Raw genomic sequence first — 21,861 nt, forward strand, 5'->3', positions numbered from 1 at the left:
CAGAATGGAGAGGGGTAACTAGTTGTGTTCCCCAGGGTAAGTCCTAGGACCAATCCTATTCAACTTATTCATAAATGATCTGGAGAAAGGAGTAAACAGTGAGGTGGCAAAGTTTGCAGATGATACTAAACTGCTCAAGATAGTTAAGACCAAAGCAGACTGTGAAGAACTTCAAAAAGATCTCACAAAACTAAGTGATTGGGCAGCAAAATGGCAACTAAATTTAATGTGGATAAATGTAAAGTAATGCACATTGGAAAAAATAACCCCAACTATACATACAATATGATGGGAGCTAATTTAGCTACAACTAATCAGGAGAGAGATCTTGGAGTCATCATGGATAGTTCTCTGAAGATAATAATATATGGAGATATACCTATCTCCTAGAACTGGAAGGGACCCTGAAGGGTCATCAAGTCCAGCCCCCTGCCTTCACTAGCAGGACCAATACTGATTTTGCCCCAGACCCCTAAGTAGCCCCCGTCAAGGATTGAACTCACAACCCTGGGTTTAGCAGGCCAATGCTCAAACCACTGAGCTATCCCTCCCCCTGTCTTAGCCTTCTCTATTCAAGATGTCCACATAGTATGCAGCGGCAGTCAAAAAAGCAAACAGGATGTTAGGAATCATTAAAAAAGGGATAGAGAATAAAATGGAGAATATCTTATTGCCCTTATATAAAACCATGGTACGCCCACATCTTGAATACTGCATACAGATGTGGTCTCCTCATCTCAAAAAAGATATATACTGGCATTAGAAAAGGTTTAGAGAGGGCAACTAAAATGATTAGGGGTTTGGAAAGGGTCTCATATGAGGAGAGATTAAAGAGCCTAGGACTTTTCAGCTTGGAAAAGAGGAGACTAAGTGGGATTTGATAGAGGTATATACAATCATGAGTGGTGTGGGGAAAGTGAATAAGGAAAAGTTATTTACTTGTTCCCATAATATAAAAACTTGGGGCCACCAAATGAAATTAATGGGCAGCAGATTTAAAACAAATAAAAGGAAGTTCTTTACACAGCGCACGGTCAACCTGTGGAACTCCTTGCCTGAGGAGGTTGTGAAGGCTAGCACTATAACAGGGTTTAAAAGAGAACTAGATAAATTCATGGAGGTTAAGTCCATTCATGGCTATTAGCCAGGATGGGTAAGGAATGGTGTCCCTAGCCTCTGTTTGTCAGAGGGTGGAGATGGATGGCAGGAGAGAGATCACTTGATCATTACCTATTAAGTTCACTCCTTCTGGAGCACCTGGCATTGGCCACTCTTGGCAGACAGTATACTGGGCTGGATGGACCTTTGGTGTGACCCAGTATGGCCACTCTTATGTTCTTTAAAATCCTTCTATTTTGTCTGTGTATTAAAAGGGTTAGTGGATATCCCCAAAAATCTATTATATCAGCTTTTGCAACCATTTTGCATCAAATCCTAAAGCCAAGGGAAATTGGCCTGAATGCCTATTTTGGTATGAACCCAGAGAAAGCTTCTGGTCCCACATTATCACTCTCCCACCAACAGGACCAGACTCCCCCTCTTTACTTTTAAGTGTCTTCCTAGTAGAACCAGTGCTCTTTATTCTCCTTCTCACCTCGCTTTCTCCTGTCTTTGGAGGCCCCCACTCCCAAAACTCCAGGAGCCAGGTAGTTGTCCTGTTGTCCCATTTGGAGTCTCTGTGGTTTTAGCAAGGCAAGCTTCTTCCCCTCTATATCCATAACAGATGGGTGGCCAGCCTGACATGCTCGTCTTGCATCTGAGGGACTAGAGGCATTGCACATGGAGGTTCTGTTGTTTTTAGGAAGGGGTATTGGGTATGGCTGGAGAGTTGCCCTTCACATAGCAATGCAGGACTCTGAATGCTATTAAGAATACAGAGCTTTCTCTTGTCTTGGAGTAGGCAGTGATTTATGTACTATTAGCTGGATGTAAAGTTAAGACTATAAGAACTTGTTTGCGTTAGATAAGCTTTTCTCATGTTAATGTGGAGAACAGCATTTAATCCTAGTTCAGTTGATGCTACTATACTTTGTTGGCTCTATTTCAGTCTGAACTGCATGCTAGCAGGGAAACCCCTAAGCATTCAGGAAAGGGTAGGGAACAGCTGGGAGCCCACTGAAGATGTCAGGATGGGAGTAAAATGCCATTGACATGTCACCAGGTCAAAGGAGAAGTGTCTCTAGTCATCGTGTATTCAGGGAGGGTGGAGAGATGATGCACATATCTTCCTGTCTTTGGTCCTGAAGCCTTTTTTTGAGGGTGAGAGGAGGAAAGGGCGGTTCTCCGAAAATGCAGGAGTAAGGCAGATTCTGTTGGAGGAAGGAAGAGGGTGTGCTGTCAGGCAAGGGATAGCGCCACAGCGTTTCTGAAGAAAGAGAGAAACTCACCAAGTTTGTAATTGGTTTACTCAAACTGTGCTTTGAATGTAGGGTTTGGGGTAAATCTGAAAATCAAAATGAACTAGATCCTTGTGAACCAAACCCACCAAGGGCTATGCCAGCATTTTGGTATGTGCTAATAATCCTTCTGTCAAGGCTTCTTCATAAAAGTGTGCATTACTGTGGCATCACTCATGTTCTCTAGCTGTAAGAGTACTTTAGGAGAAAGCCTAATGAATTTAGGTAATCTATAACATATTTGCATTTTTACATTATAGTGTCACTGTTATTTTTCTGTTCTTAGGACATTTCATTTGATGAGTGATCCAAATCTAGTGCTAGCAGTGTCAATGCCCAGCATGCAGCCTAGATATTCAAAATGTGCACTGGACATGAAAGGGTGTGCTGTTGTTCTGCAGGTAAGAGATTGCATTTAAAAGAGGAGACAAAAATTCTTGCTGTACACCTAGATGTAGGCCCAGGGTCCAGTTGTATTCAAATACCGATTCAGCTTTGAATCATATTTTCTTTGAATAGTGCTTTGTATACTATAGATAACACAGGAAGTCCAAGGGCTACAGCTGTTGCAAAGATTTAAAATAATTGTGTCCAATAAATTATCAATAAAAACAAGATGAAAGTTACATTCTGGAGTCCAGAAATGCCAAGGTAAAGTTTCATGCATATTAGTTTCAAAATAAGGAACATTTAAAGTCAGCGTGTTGAATTGTGAGTAACTGTGTCTCAGAATCATTCACTAAGTCTTTAATGCAACTGATAAATATGGGCTACAGCTTTGTTCTTTAATACTGAATACAAACAATTGCAGTTATCTCTGTCAATGCCTTTATGACATCAGTCAATGAGATAAAAACTATCACAATCTGACATTTAGTAGTGCAATCAGTTTCACAGGATATGTACTGTATATTTTCCCCCAAACTAGTTTTTATTGGAAACCAATTTGCTTTTCAAGTATTTTGTGTGTGCTTCCACTCTTTTTATGAAAGCTTTATCTTTTATTTCTTGCAGCAATTAAGGCCAGTTGGTGGAAATTACTCACATAATAATATACATCAAAGGGATTAGTCACATGCATTACAGTTTGCAGAATCAGGCCCTTGGTTTGTGACAAATATTTTAAAGTTCGTGCAATATAATAAAAGTGAGAAATGTTAAATTGATTCTGGTGAGCCCTTCCCTAGTCAGCTCAATTAAGTTCCAATATGCCAGTTGTTCTCAGAGATGCTGCCATTCTTGCACTCGCTAAAATCAAAAGGGAAGACTCGCTTATTTTGCCCATTGTTTCAGCTTTTTGCTCAGCAGAGACATTATTAATCATTCCACATCTTTTATAGATACCCTTAATGTCTTCATATTGGGAATAGCTGAATTTGTTTTGCCTAATTTTGAATGCTCTCCATCATCCTGTGTTCAGAGGACTATTTCCAAGGAAACAATAGTTTGAAAATGGAACAGAGATGGATGAGTGAAAAACAAATATAGAGGGAGATGGGGGGGAAAAGGGAGCAGATAAAGGTATACACAAATAATTATGGAATTGATATTGCCATGTATCAGGCAGCCACTTGTGTTTTTCAGAGTTTATTATCACTAATACACAGGCAAAGAAAATGCTAGGAAGTTGTGTTTTTAAAAAATTAAATCACTACAAAGCAATTAGCCAAACCCTGAAGTGAAGTGTAAGGTGGTATAAGCTAAACTTCCTGACACTTTGATTCCCTTACACTGATTTAGACTTTCTTAGACCTATTACACCTGTGTAAGGATGTGTGAAAGACTTTGTTGTTGTAACTTACACACTAATTGCCAGAAGGGATGAGAAGATGTAAAATAGAGGGTAGCCTGCTTTAACTTACATCTTCCTATTAGCTGCTAGCTTCAGTAAACTCTTCTGTTCTGGCTCCTTGATATGTGAGTTATACCAGCTGAGCCTCACTTACACTCAGAATCATTGGACCAACTGTAGACATGATATGGTAAGTGAATGTGGGTCAAAGGGAGACAAGAAGCAGTCTGTTTTCTTGTAACATACATGTTGAAGGCGATACCAGCTACTTCAGTTTAGACTCTTTCAGGACTTACTTATACTCCCCTCTGAATTTACCCCAAGAGTTTTAAATTACAGGAAAAAAGATTCATGAACTCGTGGTTTTTGTGAACTCCAAACAATAGTCTGAGGGTTTTGCAAAATCTTGAATTCCATATGGCTTCTCATTCATATTTCATGCAGCAAGCTGCCATGCACGACGAAGTTGTTGTTGAAATGGCTTGTTTTCCCTGGGTTTTATATATATATAAATGAATTAAATCATTTTATATGCCAAAAGTGATTCTAAGTATTTAAATTTCTTTACCTGCATAGTATTAAAGAATGCCTGTTAGACCAGCAGAAACTGTCACGCCAACTATAATATAAAATATTGTCTAATCAAATATGCTTTTGGGATTCTGGCATTGACTGAAAAGATTGGGAAAAAATATCGATGTGACATATTTTGAAAAATAGCAATAGGCCTGTAATGAATGATATGTGATATATAATTATATAGGGAACAGCCACAGAAATTAAATAAATTGATTCTATGAATGGACATTTCCTTTTCCTTTAAGTATTGTCAGCAGAGATCCCCATTGTTGGCATACACCTGTGAATTACCCCAAAACCTAGGATCCTCTGGAAAGCTCTGACCATTTGAGGAGGGAGACACATGAACTTTGACTGAAGCTAAAGAATATTTTAGGCAAGGTTACATTAAAAAGCAGAGTCTCCTATGGACACTGAGTTCATTCCAGCTGTAAATTGGAACTTTTTCTAATCCCTCAACTTTCTTAGCTTGTTGACATTTTTTCTGTTTCTCTCCTTAGTCATATATAAGTTTGTCGTAAATAATTAAGATAAAATAAAATAATATAATGTTTGTTTTAATTTGAGGAGTATCTCCAAAGGAAACAGTACCTCAGAGAGTTTCCCAGAACTTCATTTCCAGGAATCAACATTAGCTACCTAATTTATATGGTTCCCATTACTGTAGCATCAGGGTGCCTCACAATCTTTAATGCATTTGTTTTCACAAAACCCTGGTGTGGTCAGGAAATGCTATTATCCCCATTTTATAGGTATGAAACTGAGACACAGAAGCCTAGCTCCTCAACAATATTTAGGCACCTAACTCCCATTTAATTAATCTAACCTTTGTGACCTGCCCAAGGTTACATAGGAAGTCCATTATGAAGTAAGGAATTTAACCTGGGTCACCTAAGTCCTAGGCTAACACCCTAACCACTGATCCATCCTTCCTGTCTTCTGTTCTCTTATGACCTCGTTGGGTTATTTGGGTCTTCTGCCATGATGGCAGATCCCAGAAAGAAGACCCCAGGTTTAAAGACTGCCTATCTCTGATGGCAAGATGTTGATGGCAGACCACCTATGCTGATTAGTTTACTTTTTCATTTACCTAATATTGTCTATTTTATTAACATCATTTTATGTTTATAGCACCCCTTTTATCCCAAAGGATCGCACAGCACTTTAAAACTGCTTCTGTACATACCCCACTTCTGAAATGTAGCCACCTCCATGGCAGAAGATTAGATAATCCACCATACAACACTGAGTGCAGGGGGGAAATTTGTCAAAGATACTGAGGCAAATACCTACTTTTACTTAAAGTGTCATGAGATGTTTACTGTCCACATGGAATAGACAGGACTTGAGAATTTAAAGTCTCATCTGAAAAACACACTTTTAAACAGCACAAGGCATTCATGCCAAATACTGAATAGCAGAATGCTATAGTGTAGGGATAGGATTTATCTTTTTATGTTTTGACAGAAATATAAAGAATACAGCAATGGGGCTGCCAATCAAAAGTGGCATTACATGGAAAATGCAGGAGTATTTAGTGCCTTTTACAGCACTGTACTGGATCAAGAAATCACAGCAGCAAATCATGCTTCTGTTTGCACATTCTCTGTGACCAGTAGAGAAAAAATAAACCAGCCAGTAAGTAATATATTTTTACGGTATGTAAAGTTGACATAGGGAAGTTTAATCCACTATCAATGCAGACAACAGGCTGAGTAGAAAGTTTATGTGTATACCTATATATTTATATTTATCTGAAATGGACAGATGAAATATTTCACTTTTTCTTCAGGTGCTGTCCCTGTGGGTGCTCCACTTCAGGTGTCAGTGCATAATCTTCTCTTCCTGCTAGCAAAAAAAGTACTTTGTAAAGTAATATATTGAGCAGTCATGTCTGTAGAAGTTTCTGTTTCCTAAGTATGACATCATGGCTGTGAAACAGGTCATGGTTAAATGATGATAAAATCCCCAGTCAAATTTTATGTCACTTTAATACATAGATTTGTAATAAGTAAAAGTATATTGTCAGTTACTCACCTCCGATGTCACAGTTGCTCTGTTCCAACATCAGTTCCATTTTGTAATGTCCAGAGGTGAGGGCTGAAGATCCAAAGCCATTTGTGTCCTTGTCTTATTTCAAATGAACAACAGCTATTCATGTATCCTAACTAGCAGCATCAGGAAGGTTAGCAAAGGTGGACTTGTGTTGAGGAAATCCTGAATGCTTATAGGAAGTAATTAGATAACTGTACTGTTGCACATCTGGACACTCTAAAGCATTGAAACCATTGTTTCCCCTTCTTTTTAGGGCTACTATTTTCTTTCACACAGTGGAAAGCAGAAGTTCATGATATGCTTGGCTTGTGCAAGGGCCATAAGAGGAAAAAAAGAACTGAAAAAATTACCCACAGGTAGCATGTTCTTCTGTGCCTCTGGCTCTGAGGAAGCAAATAATTTCTCCTTGGGGCCTTTTAAGTGTGTTAATGTGATGAAGGTTTGTATTTTTTTAATTTGTCCTATTAGCTATACTGTAGACTCAGGATTATAAAATAACCTGAAAATGTTCCTAGTACATTGTTAGACTACTGCAGAACTTTGCTATCTTCACTTGAACAAATTGTAAACCTTCATATAGTCTTTCAGTTTTACTGTTCACTGATGAACAGACCAGGAAGGTTTTGGAGGTGTCAGTGGGGATGGGGCCAGTGTGGATATTATCATGGTACCCGTGGATTAATAGGGGACTGCCATATCCCCTCTCTTTGGACTCCTGCCCTGGAAAAGGGCTAGGACGTTTACAATCAACCACTAGTTTTTTGAGATCAGGTTCTCAATGTTCCAGAGGCTGCACTTTTCAAGCCATTGATTGAATGCAGAGGAACAGTGGCCATGGCTACACTGGGGGAGGGGTTGGGAGTCTTCTGAAAGTCTGACCTGCTTCCTTCCTCTTCAAGAGTTCCTATGGGATACTAAAGGCCTCTGTCGGTATGTTCCCCACACCACTCATTCCAGTTCTGGGTAGTGAGTGAAAATTCTCACCAACACCATTGATCCTATGCTGAGAGGACATGACTGTCCATAATTCCACCTTCTCCAGAAGAAAGTGTGTTGAAGGGGAGTGGGGGGGGGGTCCTACTCACTCAGCAACATAGATACTCTAAAAGAATCTTGCATGTTACTGCTAATTAATGCATGTGTCATAGGTTGGTCATTGCTGCAGTACGTGGCATGTGACATATATGCAGCGTCTCCACCACTGTCTCTCATTCTGGGAATGTACTAATTGCTGAGTTTAAAATCTGTATAAAATTATTGTTGTCTTTTTCTTAATATCTTTCTTGTTGAATGGAAGTCAAAAGAGTGGCAGATTTGTTATTAGGGATATAAATGCGGTAAATATTATTTTGTGCTATACCAAATTTTGGAATAGTTTTCCTGTTAGCATTAAAATGTATCTGTTGGGGGCATATTTGTCTCTTGACAAATAGATATTAGTATTAAGAGTAAATAATTAATGGGATCTCTGCATTGAAGAAGGGGAGATATCTTTTGAAAGCTGTTTCATCTTTACCTAAACAGTTGTGTGTACAGATATTTTCAATGATCTTTAAAAGAAATACATAAATGTCTCATTAGCTTTCCTACAAAATTTGGTTTTAGCCATCTCTTGTCATCTTTAACAAATCATAGCTACCAGAAATCCCTGGAGATTTAGTGTGATCACCAAAGGTACATGCAGAATAGATATTAGTATATTCCATATTTCAATAAATGTAGTGTTGATTGAATACATTTTAAATTAACTTGGTGAGCTTCATTAAAAGAAATTCACTTCAGTATTGATTTAATAAAAGCAGCAGCCTGATTGGATCTGGTTCTTTCCTATCTTAAAGACTGATTTATCCACATTGGAAGCCAAAAATACCTTGAATTATTTAGAAGAAGTTCTAGCATCTTTGCGGACCGAAACCTCCATACAAACAATCTCAGAAAAGATCTCTGCAGCTATGAACCAGAAAGCAGTGAAAATAATTGCATACAGAAATGGAGCTGGCTACCGAAATGGTCAGTTAATCATTGCTAGCACATTCCCTATGGTAAGTATTAGTAACAATCATCCCCAGAGATAATTATAATGTCTAGAGTATTGGCAAAGACAAGCAGCCTTTGTCAGTGACCAAGATGAACCCAAACCAGAATCTCAAAGCTAAATCTCCCTTCATCATTAATTGTTGAGGTGTTTGTTTTGAATTCACAAATTTTAGTCCTACCCTATGCGTTTGTTTCCCAGTCTGATCCAGGGCCTGTAGGAACCTATTCTCCAGATTCAGTTTTGATATGACCCAGTATGATAAAACATTTTCATGGCATAAATCTTGCAATAACACTTGAAATTATGATATTTCCACTATTTAGGCTGATAATTGCAGGAGAACATTTTAAGAGATTTTGCCATTGTCAGACATGAATTTAGCATTTGTTCAGCCCCCAACCCAAACTCTTCATCCTAGTTTAAACCTTCTAATCTGGACCCAAACACAGCCTCCTTCTTCTGTTTATAATCAGTGGTGATTCTTCTAAGAGAAATATCATTTATGGGAATATAGACCTTATATAAAATGTGAAACCCTTTTTTTTTAAGTTTGGTTTAATCTTGAGAGATTTTAAAGTAAGTTTTCTCTATTCAGATGGAAATTTCTAAAGATAAATTATTTGACTTATAACCCAGTTTCAAAATAGAAAATTACTGTACATTATCTTGTTTATGAGAAGAATGATGACACTGAGCACAAGATGTTCAAGCTTATTTTTAATATTGCTGATAGATTAATATTGTGACTGACTGTTGGAACTCTGGAAATTTTTACAGGATTTTGGGGTCAAACTTTCTGTAAATTGGTGACAGTCTCATTGCAAGACTTTTTCACACAGATAAGACATGTCAGCTTCTGTATTTTTGATATTTTGGGAATCAGAGCCTTATAGTCTCTGTGATGTGCAAAAGACCAAATATTTTAAAAATTTCTGGCTTAAGCAGGTCTTTTCCCAAAATTGATGCTAGCTAAAGATGACCTAATTCAAACCTGACTGGACCAAATTGCATGGTGCCAAAGTAGGCCTTACACCTGATTTGCCCAAAGGCCTTGGAGCAAGGCACTGGAAGATGGAGTAAGTAAAATTCACAAACTATAAGAATCAAATGTGTGGCTGAGAAGGGTCAACAAACCACCTAAATGCCATTGAGGATCTGGGTCCTAGTCCTTCTAAAGGCCAGCAAAAGCTCAGTTGAGGGAGAGAACTGCAGAGAGTAGGTAGGTTCCTGCAGGAGTTCTTTGGTCAGGTAGGACCAGGAAGGGCTGAGAGAGGTGAGGGAAAAGCCTCTGGCAACTGTAGCCCATGTTGGACAGAGAAACTACTTTATTTTGTTATTTTGCCCGAGCTTCTGTTTGACCTATAAATTGTGTCCTCAAGCAAGAGCCTGAAACAGACTTTAATGTGACATCAGTCTTCTGTGGACTGGTGAGAGAGCCTATCCATTTAAAGTGTTTTCTGTGTCCTGTGTCTACAAGTCCTATGAGAATTGAAACTGTCACCAGATCAGAGTTGTTGAACTACTGCACAAGTATTTTGTAAAGTCTATATTATATCTCAGTTGGGGGTGAGGGAAAGAGTTAGCCACCACATAAGAATTGAAATAAGGAGGAAGCTTTATAATTAGCTCAAATTGTGGGCTAGGCACTAGATAACTTAGTTCCAATATTAAAACATTTACCCAGCTCCAAGTTATAGATACAGTTCTTCAGTTTATAACCAAAAGGACAACCACCTCCTTAAATCCCTTCCTAGAACTTGTAATGATCAGGGATGGTCTAGACAGTATTTGGTCCTGCCATGAGGGCAGGGGACTGGACTCGATGACCTCTCGAGGTTCCTTCCAGTCCTAGAATCTATGAATCTATGATTGGCTATTTTTGTGTTAATTTGATAATTTAATTCCAATCACTATTGAGATTAATTTGTTGATTTATTGATCTGATTTTGTGTAATAGTTGTATTACTTTCTTAGTTTAGTTTAATATTAGCAGCAGTTTAGCTTTGGTGAGATGTCTTCTTGGTTTTAATCTTTTTTTGTTTAATAGTTTTAATAAAATTTATAAAAATACATTGAATTACATTTCTTTCAGTAATTAATGTAGGTCAAAAGCAACAGAGAGTCTTGTAGGTCAGGAACCTCTGAGGGACATGACTGTATATCAGCCAGTCAGTTTAAAAGACTGATCAATTCCTCTAATTAGTCTTTGGTTCCCACTGTCTTTAGGCAAACAGATCTCATCTGACGAGACCATACCTTACTAATATTCTGAGCCTGAAAGGATAGAACATGGCTTCCATTATTTCTGCTAAAGATCAATCAGTAGTTACAATCCACCTATCAAGTTATTTTCTTTACTATAAGCCCTGCCAGTTTCGGCAGAAAGAGACTTCACCTGGAGTTAATATCTCTGCATGTCACTCCTGGCAAGTAGGGGTTTCTTAGAAGGTGGACTAAGATTTTTTTGAGAAGCTTTATGCAAAAGGATGAATCATTCTGCACTCTAGAGTATGATGACTCCAACTTGGGTCACAGCCATTTGTATTCTAGGAGAAGGTGATTGGAGTACAGCCTACATTGGTGTTATTTTATCATATATTTGACACCAGAACCCCATGTAAAATGCATTGATTGTGCCACATAAATTGCAACATAATTGTTCTTTTTGAAATTGCTGCATACAATTGTGCTCCAGAATCTAAACTTTCATATAAGGAAAAATAATTTAAAATTCCAGCCCATATGGTTGTAGAGATAACCTTTAAAGTGTGAACTCATTGTAAACCAATGCAATAATGTCTGTCTGAATATTTAGGAAGCCTGAAACAATACCTCTGAGAAGTGTGGATGTCAATATTGTTAACTACTTCAGTGCTGATCATTTTAACAGAAATACCAAGCTTATGTATTTCTCTATGCTTGTTAAATATAGTGGCAGATATTGGGCTGGGTTGGGGAAGAACAGTGGGACATCTAGCTATCAGGGTTTGAGGTGGGAAATGAGAAAGTTAATTCCCCCTCCTAAATTTAAAGCTGTCTCCATCCTTGCTCAAAAAGCCTCATCTGCTTCCTGGTTGCCAAAAAAACCCAAACCACCATTATGCCTTTGCCAAAACCCCAAACTACCCAGCTGTCCAAACCTCCAGCAGGGTCCCTGACAAATCTATAATGCAAAATAAAATGATGTAGCACATTGAAAGTGGTAGAGGGCAAGAGGAGGGTAATATGAAATAAATAGTATTGAATCTGAACATAAATTAACAAGGGATTTTATTGTACTGCAGTAGGGTAGGTAATAAGGAGGGTTCAGGGTGGGGAGTGATACAGTTCTGGGGTTCTTGCCACATAATTTAGGGAGCTCTACCACATATTTACATCAAATGTGCTATGTAATACATGAGACCTTGCTTAACATTTTATGTTATGACTGTAGATAACTTTTATTCTTTTGGCATACTGTGTATCTCAAATACATCTAAGGAAAATGATTAATTAGGGTTCTGTGAGGGCATTACGGAATGCTACAGGACTTGAATTTGGAGCTAGCTATTAAGAAACATGTAGGAGACTGATTTGCCAATATTATCTCATGACATAATATTTTGTTCTGCCAAATTCAATTTAGACTGAAAACATATTCGGCTATATTGGTCATTATATTCTATACATTTTATCATACGTTTCTAAAATTTTAATAGAAGGGCAAATTAAAATAGGTTCCTGGGTTTTTTCTTTAGATCATCCAACTTGTCTCCCATTTGCAAATGAATTAGAACATATCTAATAAAATGAGACTGGTTTTCACTATTGATAAACTTCTCCCCTATGTAAAGGGGCAGCCCAGGTCTATGCACCACTTAAATCTCACATAAGTCCTCTGCAGAAGGAAGAATTTCACCTTTGAATGATTAATCATTCCGTTGTTTTATTGTTGCTGTTTTTTTAAGCTGCTTACCATGTGTACAAGACAACTTGAACTTACCAGGAAAGCCTGCAGACTATATACCAATGATGGAATCCTAATGCTTACCCTACCAGATTTAGTCACATGGGCTGTAAATGAGTGTTTCAGACAAAGTGACTCAGAAGAAGACTACAAAGAGAGAACTGCAATCACTGACAATGCTGAAGGTGGGACTGCACTGGATGTGGAAGGTAAAAGGTCAAAATCAAAAAGTTCTTAGTTAAATTAATATTGAATTACATGCAAGTTCAATATGAATTTGCATGGAGCTAACAGGTTTTTAAAAGCTGTAAAAAAGCCTCTGCTCATATGCTTCCAAGATTATTTGTGGAAATCCTTTACTTTGTTTTCCATTTTCTTAGAGAATAACAACACTACTAGAGAAAAGATTAATGAGAGTACACTGTAGCTGGAGAAATGTGTTATATTTATATTTTGCATGTTAGTAAGGAACTTTAGTCTCTCATTGATTTACTCTTGTGCAAATTAGGTAACACAATAACACAATGTTGGGCTGAACATGAATTACATTGCATGTAAATATAATTTTAAAATTATTTGTGAAAAGTTAAAGTACACACTCTTAGAAGGTCAGATTTCCAAACAGTCAGAAGCCTAAAGCAATCATATACCTAATTTGAGAGTTTAATTACTTTGACTGTATGTACAAATCATACTAGCTGCTGCCTAACTTGGCACTTGTGAACATTTTTAATGTATATACACAACTGAAGTAATTGTGCAGGCGAATTAGGTGCTGTTGTTCCATATGACCTGATTTGAAAATCAGATTTATTGTGTTAATCTTGCATTAAATAAGTACCAGATTATTGCAAAATCAGTTACTGACGACTGTTTATATGCAGGGTAAACATTTCACACCAGGTTTTGAGCTATTTTACATAAACTGATGTTAGCTGGCAATCATGGTTTATCTTTGGGTTTGCTGTTATATATAAATGCATAAAGATTGATTTCTTTAATGTTATAAAAATTAAATGAGAATTGAGATTATGGATGCATTTTTAATTTATTATTCTATCAAGTGAGTTAGTAAAGTTTTTTGAACAGATTCATCAAAAGAGTTAAACTGCTTTTTAACAATAAGTGAATTTGCAGTTTGTTAGACAGTGGCTCTATTTTTGAATTGCATTCATTACTAGAGATGGACCTCAGCCATGAAATTCAGGTTCACAATTTTTAACATCCCAAAGTCTGGAGACATTCAGTTCCTGGACTTTTGTTTGGGCCTATTTTCCTATAAATACTAGATGTCTTCACTTATAAAGTCTCCAATTCAGCAAAGAATTTAAGCATGTGCTTAAATTTTTAAGACTTCAGTGAGCATTAAGCATGTGCTTAAGTGCTTACCTGAATAGAGATGGACTTGCTGACTTAAAGTTGAACAAATGCTTAAATACTTTATTAAACTGGGAAAGTATATTACTTATTGAACAATTTAGTATTCATAAATATCAGTTTTCTACACACAAAAATCCAATTATCATTGGAAATATCTAAATTAACATATGCTGATTGCTTTACTATGTGCAATGAATAATGGCCTACTAACCTTATGTATCACACTCTTAGGGCTGGTAAGACATAACCACTTTGCTTTGTTCTGTGACTGAATCACTGGCAGGAGAACAGATTGATCTGCAGCACAGAATCATAAAAATATAGGACTGGAAGGGACCTTGATAGGTCATCTAGTCCTGTTCCCTGCGCTGAACCAGGACTAAGTATTATCTAGACCATTCCTGACAGGTGTTTGTCTATGTTGTTATTGAAAATCTCCAATGATGGAGATTTCACAATCTCTCCCCCCCCCCAAGTAATTTGTTCCAGTGCTTAACTATTCTTACAGTTATGAAGTTTTTCCTAAATCTACCTTGCTGCAATTTAAGCCCGTTACTTCTTGTCCTGTCCTCAATGGCTAAGGAGAACAATTTATCATCCTCTTCTTTATAACAACCTTTATGCACATGAAGACTGTTATGTCCCCGCTCAGTCTTCTCTTTTCCAGACTAAACAAGGCCAGTTTTTTAGTCTTTCCTCATAGGTCATGTTTTCTAGACCTTTAATCATTTTTGTTGCTCTCCTCTGGACTTTCTCCAATTTGTACACATCTTTCCTGAAGTGCAGTGTCCAGAACTGGGCAGAATATGCTAGATGAGGCCTTATCAGTGCTGAGTAAAGTGGAAGAATTACTGCTTCTGTCTTACTTGTGTCAACGCTCCTGCTAATACATCCCAGAATGATGTTCATGCTTTTTACAACAGTATTATGTTATATACTTTACTCAGATTATGTTAAACTGCCTCCTCCGATGGTACCATGTATTCTTAGAGACTCAGATCCAGTTCTTTGTGTCCACTGCCATAGCTTGTCACTCCAAAACTGCAGCCAAGACCTTGTGTTGTCACTTATCTCAAATAGTTCCTGAGGGGTACAGGATGTTGACATGGTGTTCTGCATCAGGCAGTGTTCAAGTGTTTGTCTAGTGTTTCACATTTGGGCTCATTTTTCCAGTTTCCAGTTAGCCATATTGTCACCAGTCTTTGCCACCCCAACTCTCTCTTGATTTGGAATATTGAAGTATTTTCATTCGAGGTCAGCACCTCAGGGTGTTGTTCTGAAGGAATCAGGTTCTTCAGGAACATCGGCATTTCCCACCATTTTGTCATGAGGTAGTGTAGTGATACAGTGGGAGTTGGTTTCAAAGTCCCTGTGATGATCCTACAGGGTTGATTGAGTTCAGTATCTATTTTGTGTGCATAGTGTGAATGACCATAATGGAGCACAGTACTCCACAATTGAGTAACAGAGTGTCTTTGGGTCAGGTCCCCATTTTGTATTGGCCAGTTTCTGGTATACACAGTTCCTGGAGTTCACTTTTTTTTTCAGTTTCTCGATGTGCTCTTTGAATGTTAGTGTTCAGTCTAATGTGACCCTAAGATATACCAGATATTCAAAATATTCAAGGATAGTACCATCCCCCGGAGTTTTTGCTTAGCCTGATGATGCTTGGCCAGGTGGAAGTTGTGCACTTGTGTCTTGCTAGAGTTAGCATTCAGAAACCATGTGCAATAGTATTTTCCAGGCACACTCAGAGACCCAGTTAGAGTGTGCTGAATGTCATCAAATCTTTCCAATTGGGTGGTGATGCAAAGATCATCGGCATGAATGAATCTTCAGATGTCGAGGAATTCTGATTGGTCAATTGTGCTGATGATGAGTTCTGTTTGATAACAAACCAAAGCAGTGTGGCCTGATGCACATTCATTTTCATCATCTGATCCAGATGCCACCAACAGTGTTGATTTTCTTTTCTGGTAGTTTGGGTTCTGTCATTTCTGCATTCGAGTGTTGCTCTTTTAAGACTTCTGACAGCATGTTCCACATCTCATCCCTCTCAGATTTTGGAAGGCACTTTAAATTCTTAAATCTTCGGTCAAGTGCTATAGCTATCTTTAGAAATCTCAGTGGAACCTTCTTTGCATTTTGTCAAAACTGCAGTGAAAGTGTTTTAAATCCAGCAACATATGCTGGGTCATCATCCAAGACTGCCATAACACAAAATATATGGCAGAATACGGTAAAACCATGCAGTAGGAGACATATAATTCTCTACAAGGAGTTCAGTCACAAATTTAAATAACACATTATTTTTTAACGAGCATCATCTGCATGGAAGCACGTCCTCTGGAATGACAGTTGAAGCATGAAGGGGCATACAAATGTTTAGTATATCTGGCACATAAATATCATGCAACGCCAGCTACAACAGTGCCATGTGAATGCCTGTTTTCACTTTCAGGTGACATTGTATATAAGAATTGGGCAGCATTATCTCCTGTAAATATAAACAAGCTTGCTTGTCTTAGCGACTGGTTGAACAAGAAGTAGGACTGAGTGGACTTGTAGGCTCTAAAGTTTTGTATTGTTTTGTTTGAGTGCAGTTATGTAAAAACAAATCTACATTTGTAAGTTGCACTTTCACGATAGAGATTGCACTATAGTAACTCCTCGCTTAACGTTGTACTTATGTTCCTGAAAAATGCTACTTTAAGCAAAACGATGTTAAGCGAATCCAATTTCCCCATAAAAATTAATGTAAATGGGAGAGGGGCGGGTTAGGTTCCAGGGAATTTTTTTCACCAAACAAAATACTATATATATATATATATATATATATACACACACACACACACATACATACACAGTATAAGTTTTATACAAACACGTTAATACTGTACACAGCAATGATGATTGTGAAGCTTTGTTGAGGTAGTGAAGTCAGAGTATGGAAGAGGGTGGGATATTTCCCAGGGAATGCCTTACTGCTAAATGATGAACTAGCACTGGGCTGAGCCCTCAAGGGTTAACACATTGTTGTTAATGTAGCCTCACACTCTACAAAGCAGCACAAATGGAGAAAGGGGAGACAACATGGCAGAGAGAGACAGAGACACACACCGTGTGTGTGTGAGAGAGAGCGAGAGAGAGACGTGCATTGCCCCTTTAACTACGCTGACCCCACTCTAAGTACATTGCCTTTTAAAGTAGATCAGTAAGTTGAGATAGCAGCTGCTGCCAGCAAGTTCCCTCCATCCTGAGCCCTGTCGTTTCCCCACCCCCCTTCTCTTTGGCGATAAGGTACAGGAGCGGGGGGAGGGGGACACCCTGACATTAGCACCCCTCTTCCCTCATGCCTCCCCTGCACAGCAAGCAGTATGCTCCCGGGAGCAGCTTCAAGGCAGTGGGCAGGAGCAGGCAGTGCGGGGAGGGACAGCTGAACTGCCTGGCAATTGATAGCTTGCTGGGTGGCTGCCGCACAGGGAACTTAGGGGAGCTGATAGGGGGGCTGCCGGTCCACCCTGGTTCCAAACCCTCCCCTCCCTCCCCCCCCCCCCGGCTAGCTCCAACAGGCTGTCCTTTCTGCAAGCAGTGGACAAAGCAGGCGGCTGCCAAACAACGTTATAAGGGAGCATTGCGCAACTTTAAACGAGCATGTTCTCTAATTGATCAGCAATGTAACAACGAAACAACGTTAACCGGGATGACTTAAGTGAGGAGTTACTGTATAGTACTTGTATGAGGTGAATTGAAAAATACTATTTCTTTTGTTTATCTTTTTACAGTGCAAATGTTTGTAATCAAAAATAAAGTGAGCACTGTATACTTTGTATACTATGTTGTAATTGAAATAAAAATATTTGAAAATGTAGAAAAACATCCAAACATATTTATAATAAATATAAATTGGTATTCTATTATTAATAGTGCAATTAAAACTGTAATTAATTGCGACTAATTGTTTTAATCTAGTTAATTTGTTTTCCTTGAGTTAACTGCAGTTAATTGACAGCCCTAATTACCATTACTATTTATTATCAGGTATATATTACTTCCAAGGGTAGGAATTTCAAAAGTGCCTAAACGTCTAAGAATCATGAATCCTATAAGAGTTGTGCTCGTAAGTTGCTCAAGCACTTCTGAAAATTCCACCCCAAAAAGCTTAGTAGGCCCTTTCTCGGTTACATAGAAAGGTAGATCCCTGCTCCAAAGAACTGGCCCTGAGTCTGCAATGAGCTCTACATGGGCCTAAATAATCAAGGTACAAACAGAAAGAGGTGGAGGAGAGGACAACAACTTGAGATTTATGGAGCAGATTTTTTCAAAGGCACAAAAGGGGGGTAGGCATCCAACTCCTATTGAAGTTCCATGAGAGTTGAGCCACCTAACTTCCCTTTGTACCTTTGAAAATCTCCACCTACACGTTAATTATTTAGCTCTGTATGTAACTTCTGCATTGTACTTATGTAGTTCCAGGCCTACTTTACTGCTTTCACCCTTTCCTATTTTCTTATTCTTGACCAATAACCTTCCTTTCTGTCTCCATCCCCATGCAAGCTCTCACCTTGCCCAGATGTTGTGACTATAACTTCCCCTTCACACTTTCCCACAGACAATCAATACCACCCTCCCTTCTCTCTTAAATAAAGCTAAAGTTCAATGAAATCCGATAAAGAGTTGATTATATGCAGTGGTGAAAGTAAGTCAGGACACTTACTGGTACGGGCCAGAGGGGCTTGGGGGACTCGGGCAGAAGGGGCCAGCATCCCCCAACCAGCCCTTTCAGGCCCCCTGGCCCATGTTGCCCTGGACTCCTGTGTTAATTTAAAGGGCCCAGGGCTCCGGATGCTGCTGCTGCGCTAGTGGCAGCAGCGTCCAGAGCCCCAGGCCCTTTTAAATCGGCCCCAGGGCAACTGCTCCCTTTGCCCCCTCCGCCCGTCGGAGGCTGGGGGGGGACAAAGGGGCAGGGACATTAAAGCGGTGCAGGGTCCTTTGCCTCGCCAGCGCTTTAACGTTGCTGCGCCTCTCCCCCTCCCCCCCCGCTGACCACAGGAGGAGGCGCAGAAACGTTAAAGCGCTGCCGCGGCAAAAGACCGTCCTTAAAGCGCTGCGGTGGCTTTAATGTCCCTGCCCCTTTTGCCTCCCGTGTTGGTGGCTCTGCCGATATGGACCCTACCAGCAAACTTGCTAAGAAACTTGATAAGAAATGGAAGTATGCCTAATACAAAGTCAGCTGCTTTTAATGAGAGGCCTCATATGTGATAGCATGCTGCTTGCAGAATTAATAGATGGGAAAGACATAGGATGAGCCCCTTTCACAAAGATACTGTGTCCGAATAGCAAATCATACAGCAAAAATAAATACATAAATGAGGGAAAACTAGACAAGGGAAAGCAACACCAAATGCAAATCACTAGATAGAAAACATGAAAAAATATTTGTTTTTAAATTATATACTAATCAAAAATACTCTAGTGAATATAAAGTTACAGTGATCTGCTGTTCAAAATAAATATAACAATGAGCTAAAAACAGTTCAGTGCTGCACTAAACAAAAGTGACTGTGGGTACAATTTTCAAAAATATTTATGTTAAGAAGTTATGTTCTTCCTGTGGGATAAACAAGCAGTATTGTATTTTCACAACATATTCATTCTTGTTATTGGTGTTGGAAAACTACCACTACCTGTGAATAACAAGGCTGTAAATACATAAAGGGGCTTTTGTTATATCATACAGTAAGACGTATTATGGTGTTGTGGTGTCCTGTAGACTTCCAGATGCAATTGCTTGTGTTGGCCTTAATGGTCTGGGACCTCGTTGTGAGAGACATTCTGCCGCCTGTGCCTTGTTGCAGCAGCAAAAATATAAGATCATGCTCTCATTTCCTAGGATTCTCGCTCTACAGCTGCTGGCAGAGCTTTCTCAGCTGAGTCTTAGGGATTCATTCTCCACAGTAGTCCACCACACCTGGAGTTTGGTGAACTTCAGGCTTCATCATAAATTTCTTTTTGTTCGTTTTTTTGCCTTGCCTTTGAGGATTATTTTAGTTTGTTTAATTGTATTGAGCCATTAATTTGGATCATTATATATTTAGCACTTGGTCTCTGCCACGGGTAAGTCACAGTAGTCTTTGAATCATAGAACCATAGGGTTAGAAGGGACTGTCAAGGTCATCTAGTCTAACCCCCTGCTAAGATGCAGGATTTGTTATGTTTAAACCATCCAAGACACCAGCCTCCTTTTGAAAACCTCCTGTGTGCTGCAAATGTTGAGCTCAAAAGCTTGTCTCTTTCACCAACAGAAGTTGCTCCAATAAAAGTTATTACCTCACCCGCCTTGTCTTGCTCATATACTGGGATCAGCACGGTGACTACACTGCAAACAACTTTTTAAAATCCATCTGCTATCTCTCGTCTAATACATATATTTGTAAGCTCTTTGGGAAAGGGAGCATCTTTTTTTTGTCTTGTGTTTTTGTCTTGCTGGTCCATGATTAGGACTCCTAGGTGCTACAGTAATACAAATAATAAATAGATAATGAATCACATAATTCCATAACCCCAGAGAGCCCAGCAGTGTATACGTAGTTTGGCCTTTTGTACAGTTTGTAGTTTTTAAGATGAAGGCGCCCAATTAATCATGAGACTGGGCATGTGAACTTTTGAGGGCCAATTTTCAATTGATTCGAACTTTGAAACTAAGTAACTTATTTTCTGGAAACTTCTTCAGAAAATTCTAGCTTTTCTCAGATTGCATGCTGAAACTTGGAGCAAAGATACTTTGTTTTTCATCTCAAACACACAGGCTGAACTCCCACTGCAAATGCAAAACAGAACGCAACCTTAATTATAACATCACAATGGGTCTGCCATAATATTCAAGTAGAGTATATTTAAACTAGTGGTGAATAATTCCTAAGAGTTTTCTAAACCAATGGGAGAAACCCCAAAGGTTCTTATCTGCTTGTACTTAACCTATCCTTGTGAGACCTTCATTTGCACGTTTGCTTTGTCCTCAAATAGCAGTGCTTCAGATTTGATCACTTTTGCTCCCTTTCCTATATATAAAATGCCCTTTATAATCACCATTTCCCCCCATCCCGTTGTTCTTTCTGTTATGTGTCACTCTTCTATATTACCACTGTGCCACATTCCTGTGTGCTGCAATTATTATCTATTTAAGCTTTTGTTAGTGGTTGTAAGTAATGAACAGTTTATCTTAATATGTTCATCTTAATATTCTTCATATCCAGTATGTGAATATAAGGATAAAAAAAATTGTGTGGTGCAGTCTAAATTAAACTACAGTAGAAACTCACAGTTACAAACACCTCGGAAATGGAGATTGTTTGTAACTCTGAAATGTTCATAACTCTGAGCAAAATGTTATGGTTGTCTTTCAAAAGTTTACAGCTGAACATTTGACTTAAACAGCTTTGAAAATTTACTATGCAGAAGAAAAATACTTCTTTTAACCATCTTAATTTAAATAAAACAAACACAGAAAGTTTCCTTACCTTGTCAAATCTTTTTTTAAACTTTCCATTTTTCTTAGTAGTTTAAATTAAAAATTAATGGAGATATCCTATCTCCTAGAACTGGAAGGGACCTTGAAAGGTCATTGAGTCCAGCCCCCTGCCTTCACTAGCAGGACCAAGTACTGATTTTTGCC

The 21,861-nt window shown here is 38.7% G+C and overlaps 1 protein-coding gene across 1 annotated transcript in view; it reads left to right on the top strand.

Moving 5' to 3' along the window:
• The window catches only part of DCDC1 (doublecortin domain containing 1), a 414,547-nt gene that overhangs the window by 364,533 nt on the left and 28,153 nt on the right, over positions 1 to 21,861 (top strand). Inside the window, exons 28-32 of the mRNA XM_065592482.1 lie at positions 2,683 to 2,797; positions 6,235 to 6,405; positions 7,076 to 7,261; positions 8,661 to 8,864; positions 12,808 to 13,015. Of these exons, the coding sequence (XP_065448554.1) occupies positions 2,683 to 2,797; positions 6,235 to 6,405; positions 7,076 to 7,261; positions 8,661 to 8,864; positions 12,808 to 13,015 (884 nt within the window). The remainder of the gene's footprint in view (positions 1 to 2,682; positions 2,798 to 6,234; positions 6,406 to 7,075; positions 7,262 to 8,660; positions 8,865 to 12,807; positions 13,016 to 21,861) is intronic.

This window comes from Chrysemys picta, chromosome 4 (assembly GCF_011386835.1).
Source record: "Chrysemys picta bellii isolate R12L10 chromosome 4, ASM1138683v2, whole genome shotgun sequence".
Taxonomy (NCBI): domain Eukaryota; kingdom Metazoa; phylum Chordata; order Testudines; family Emydidae; genus Chrysemys; species Chrysemys picta.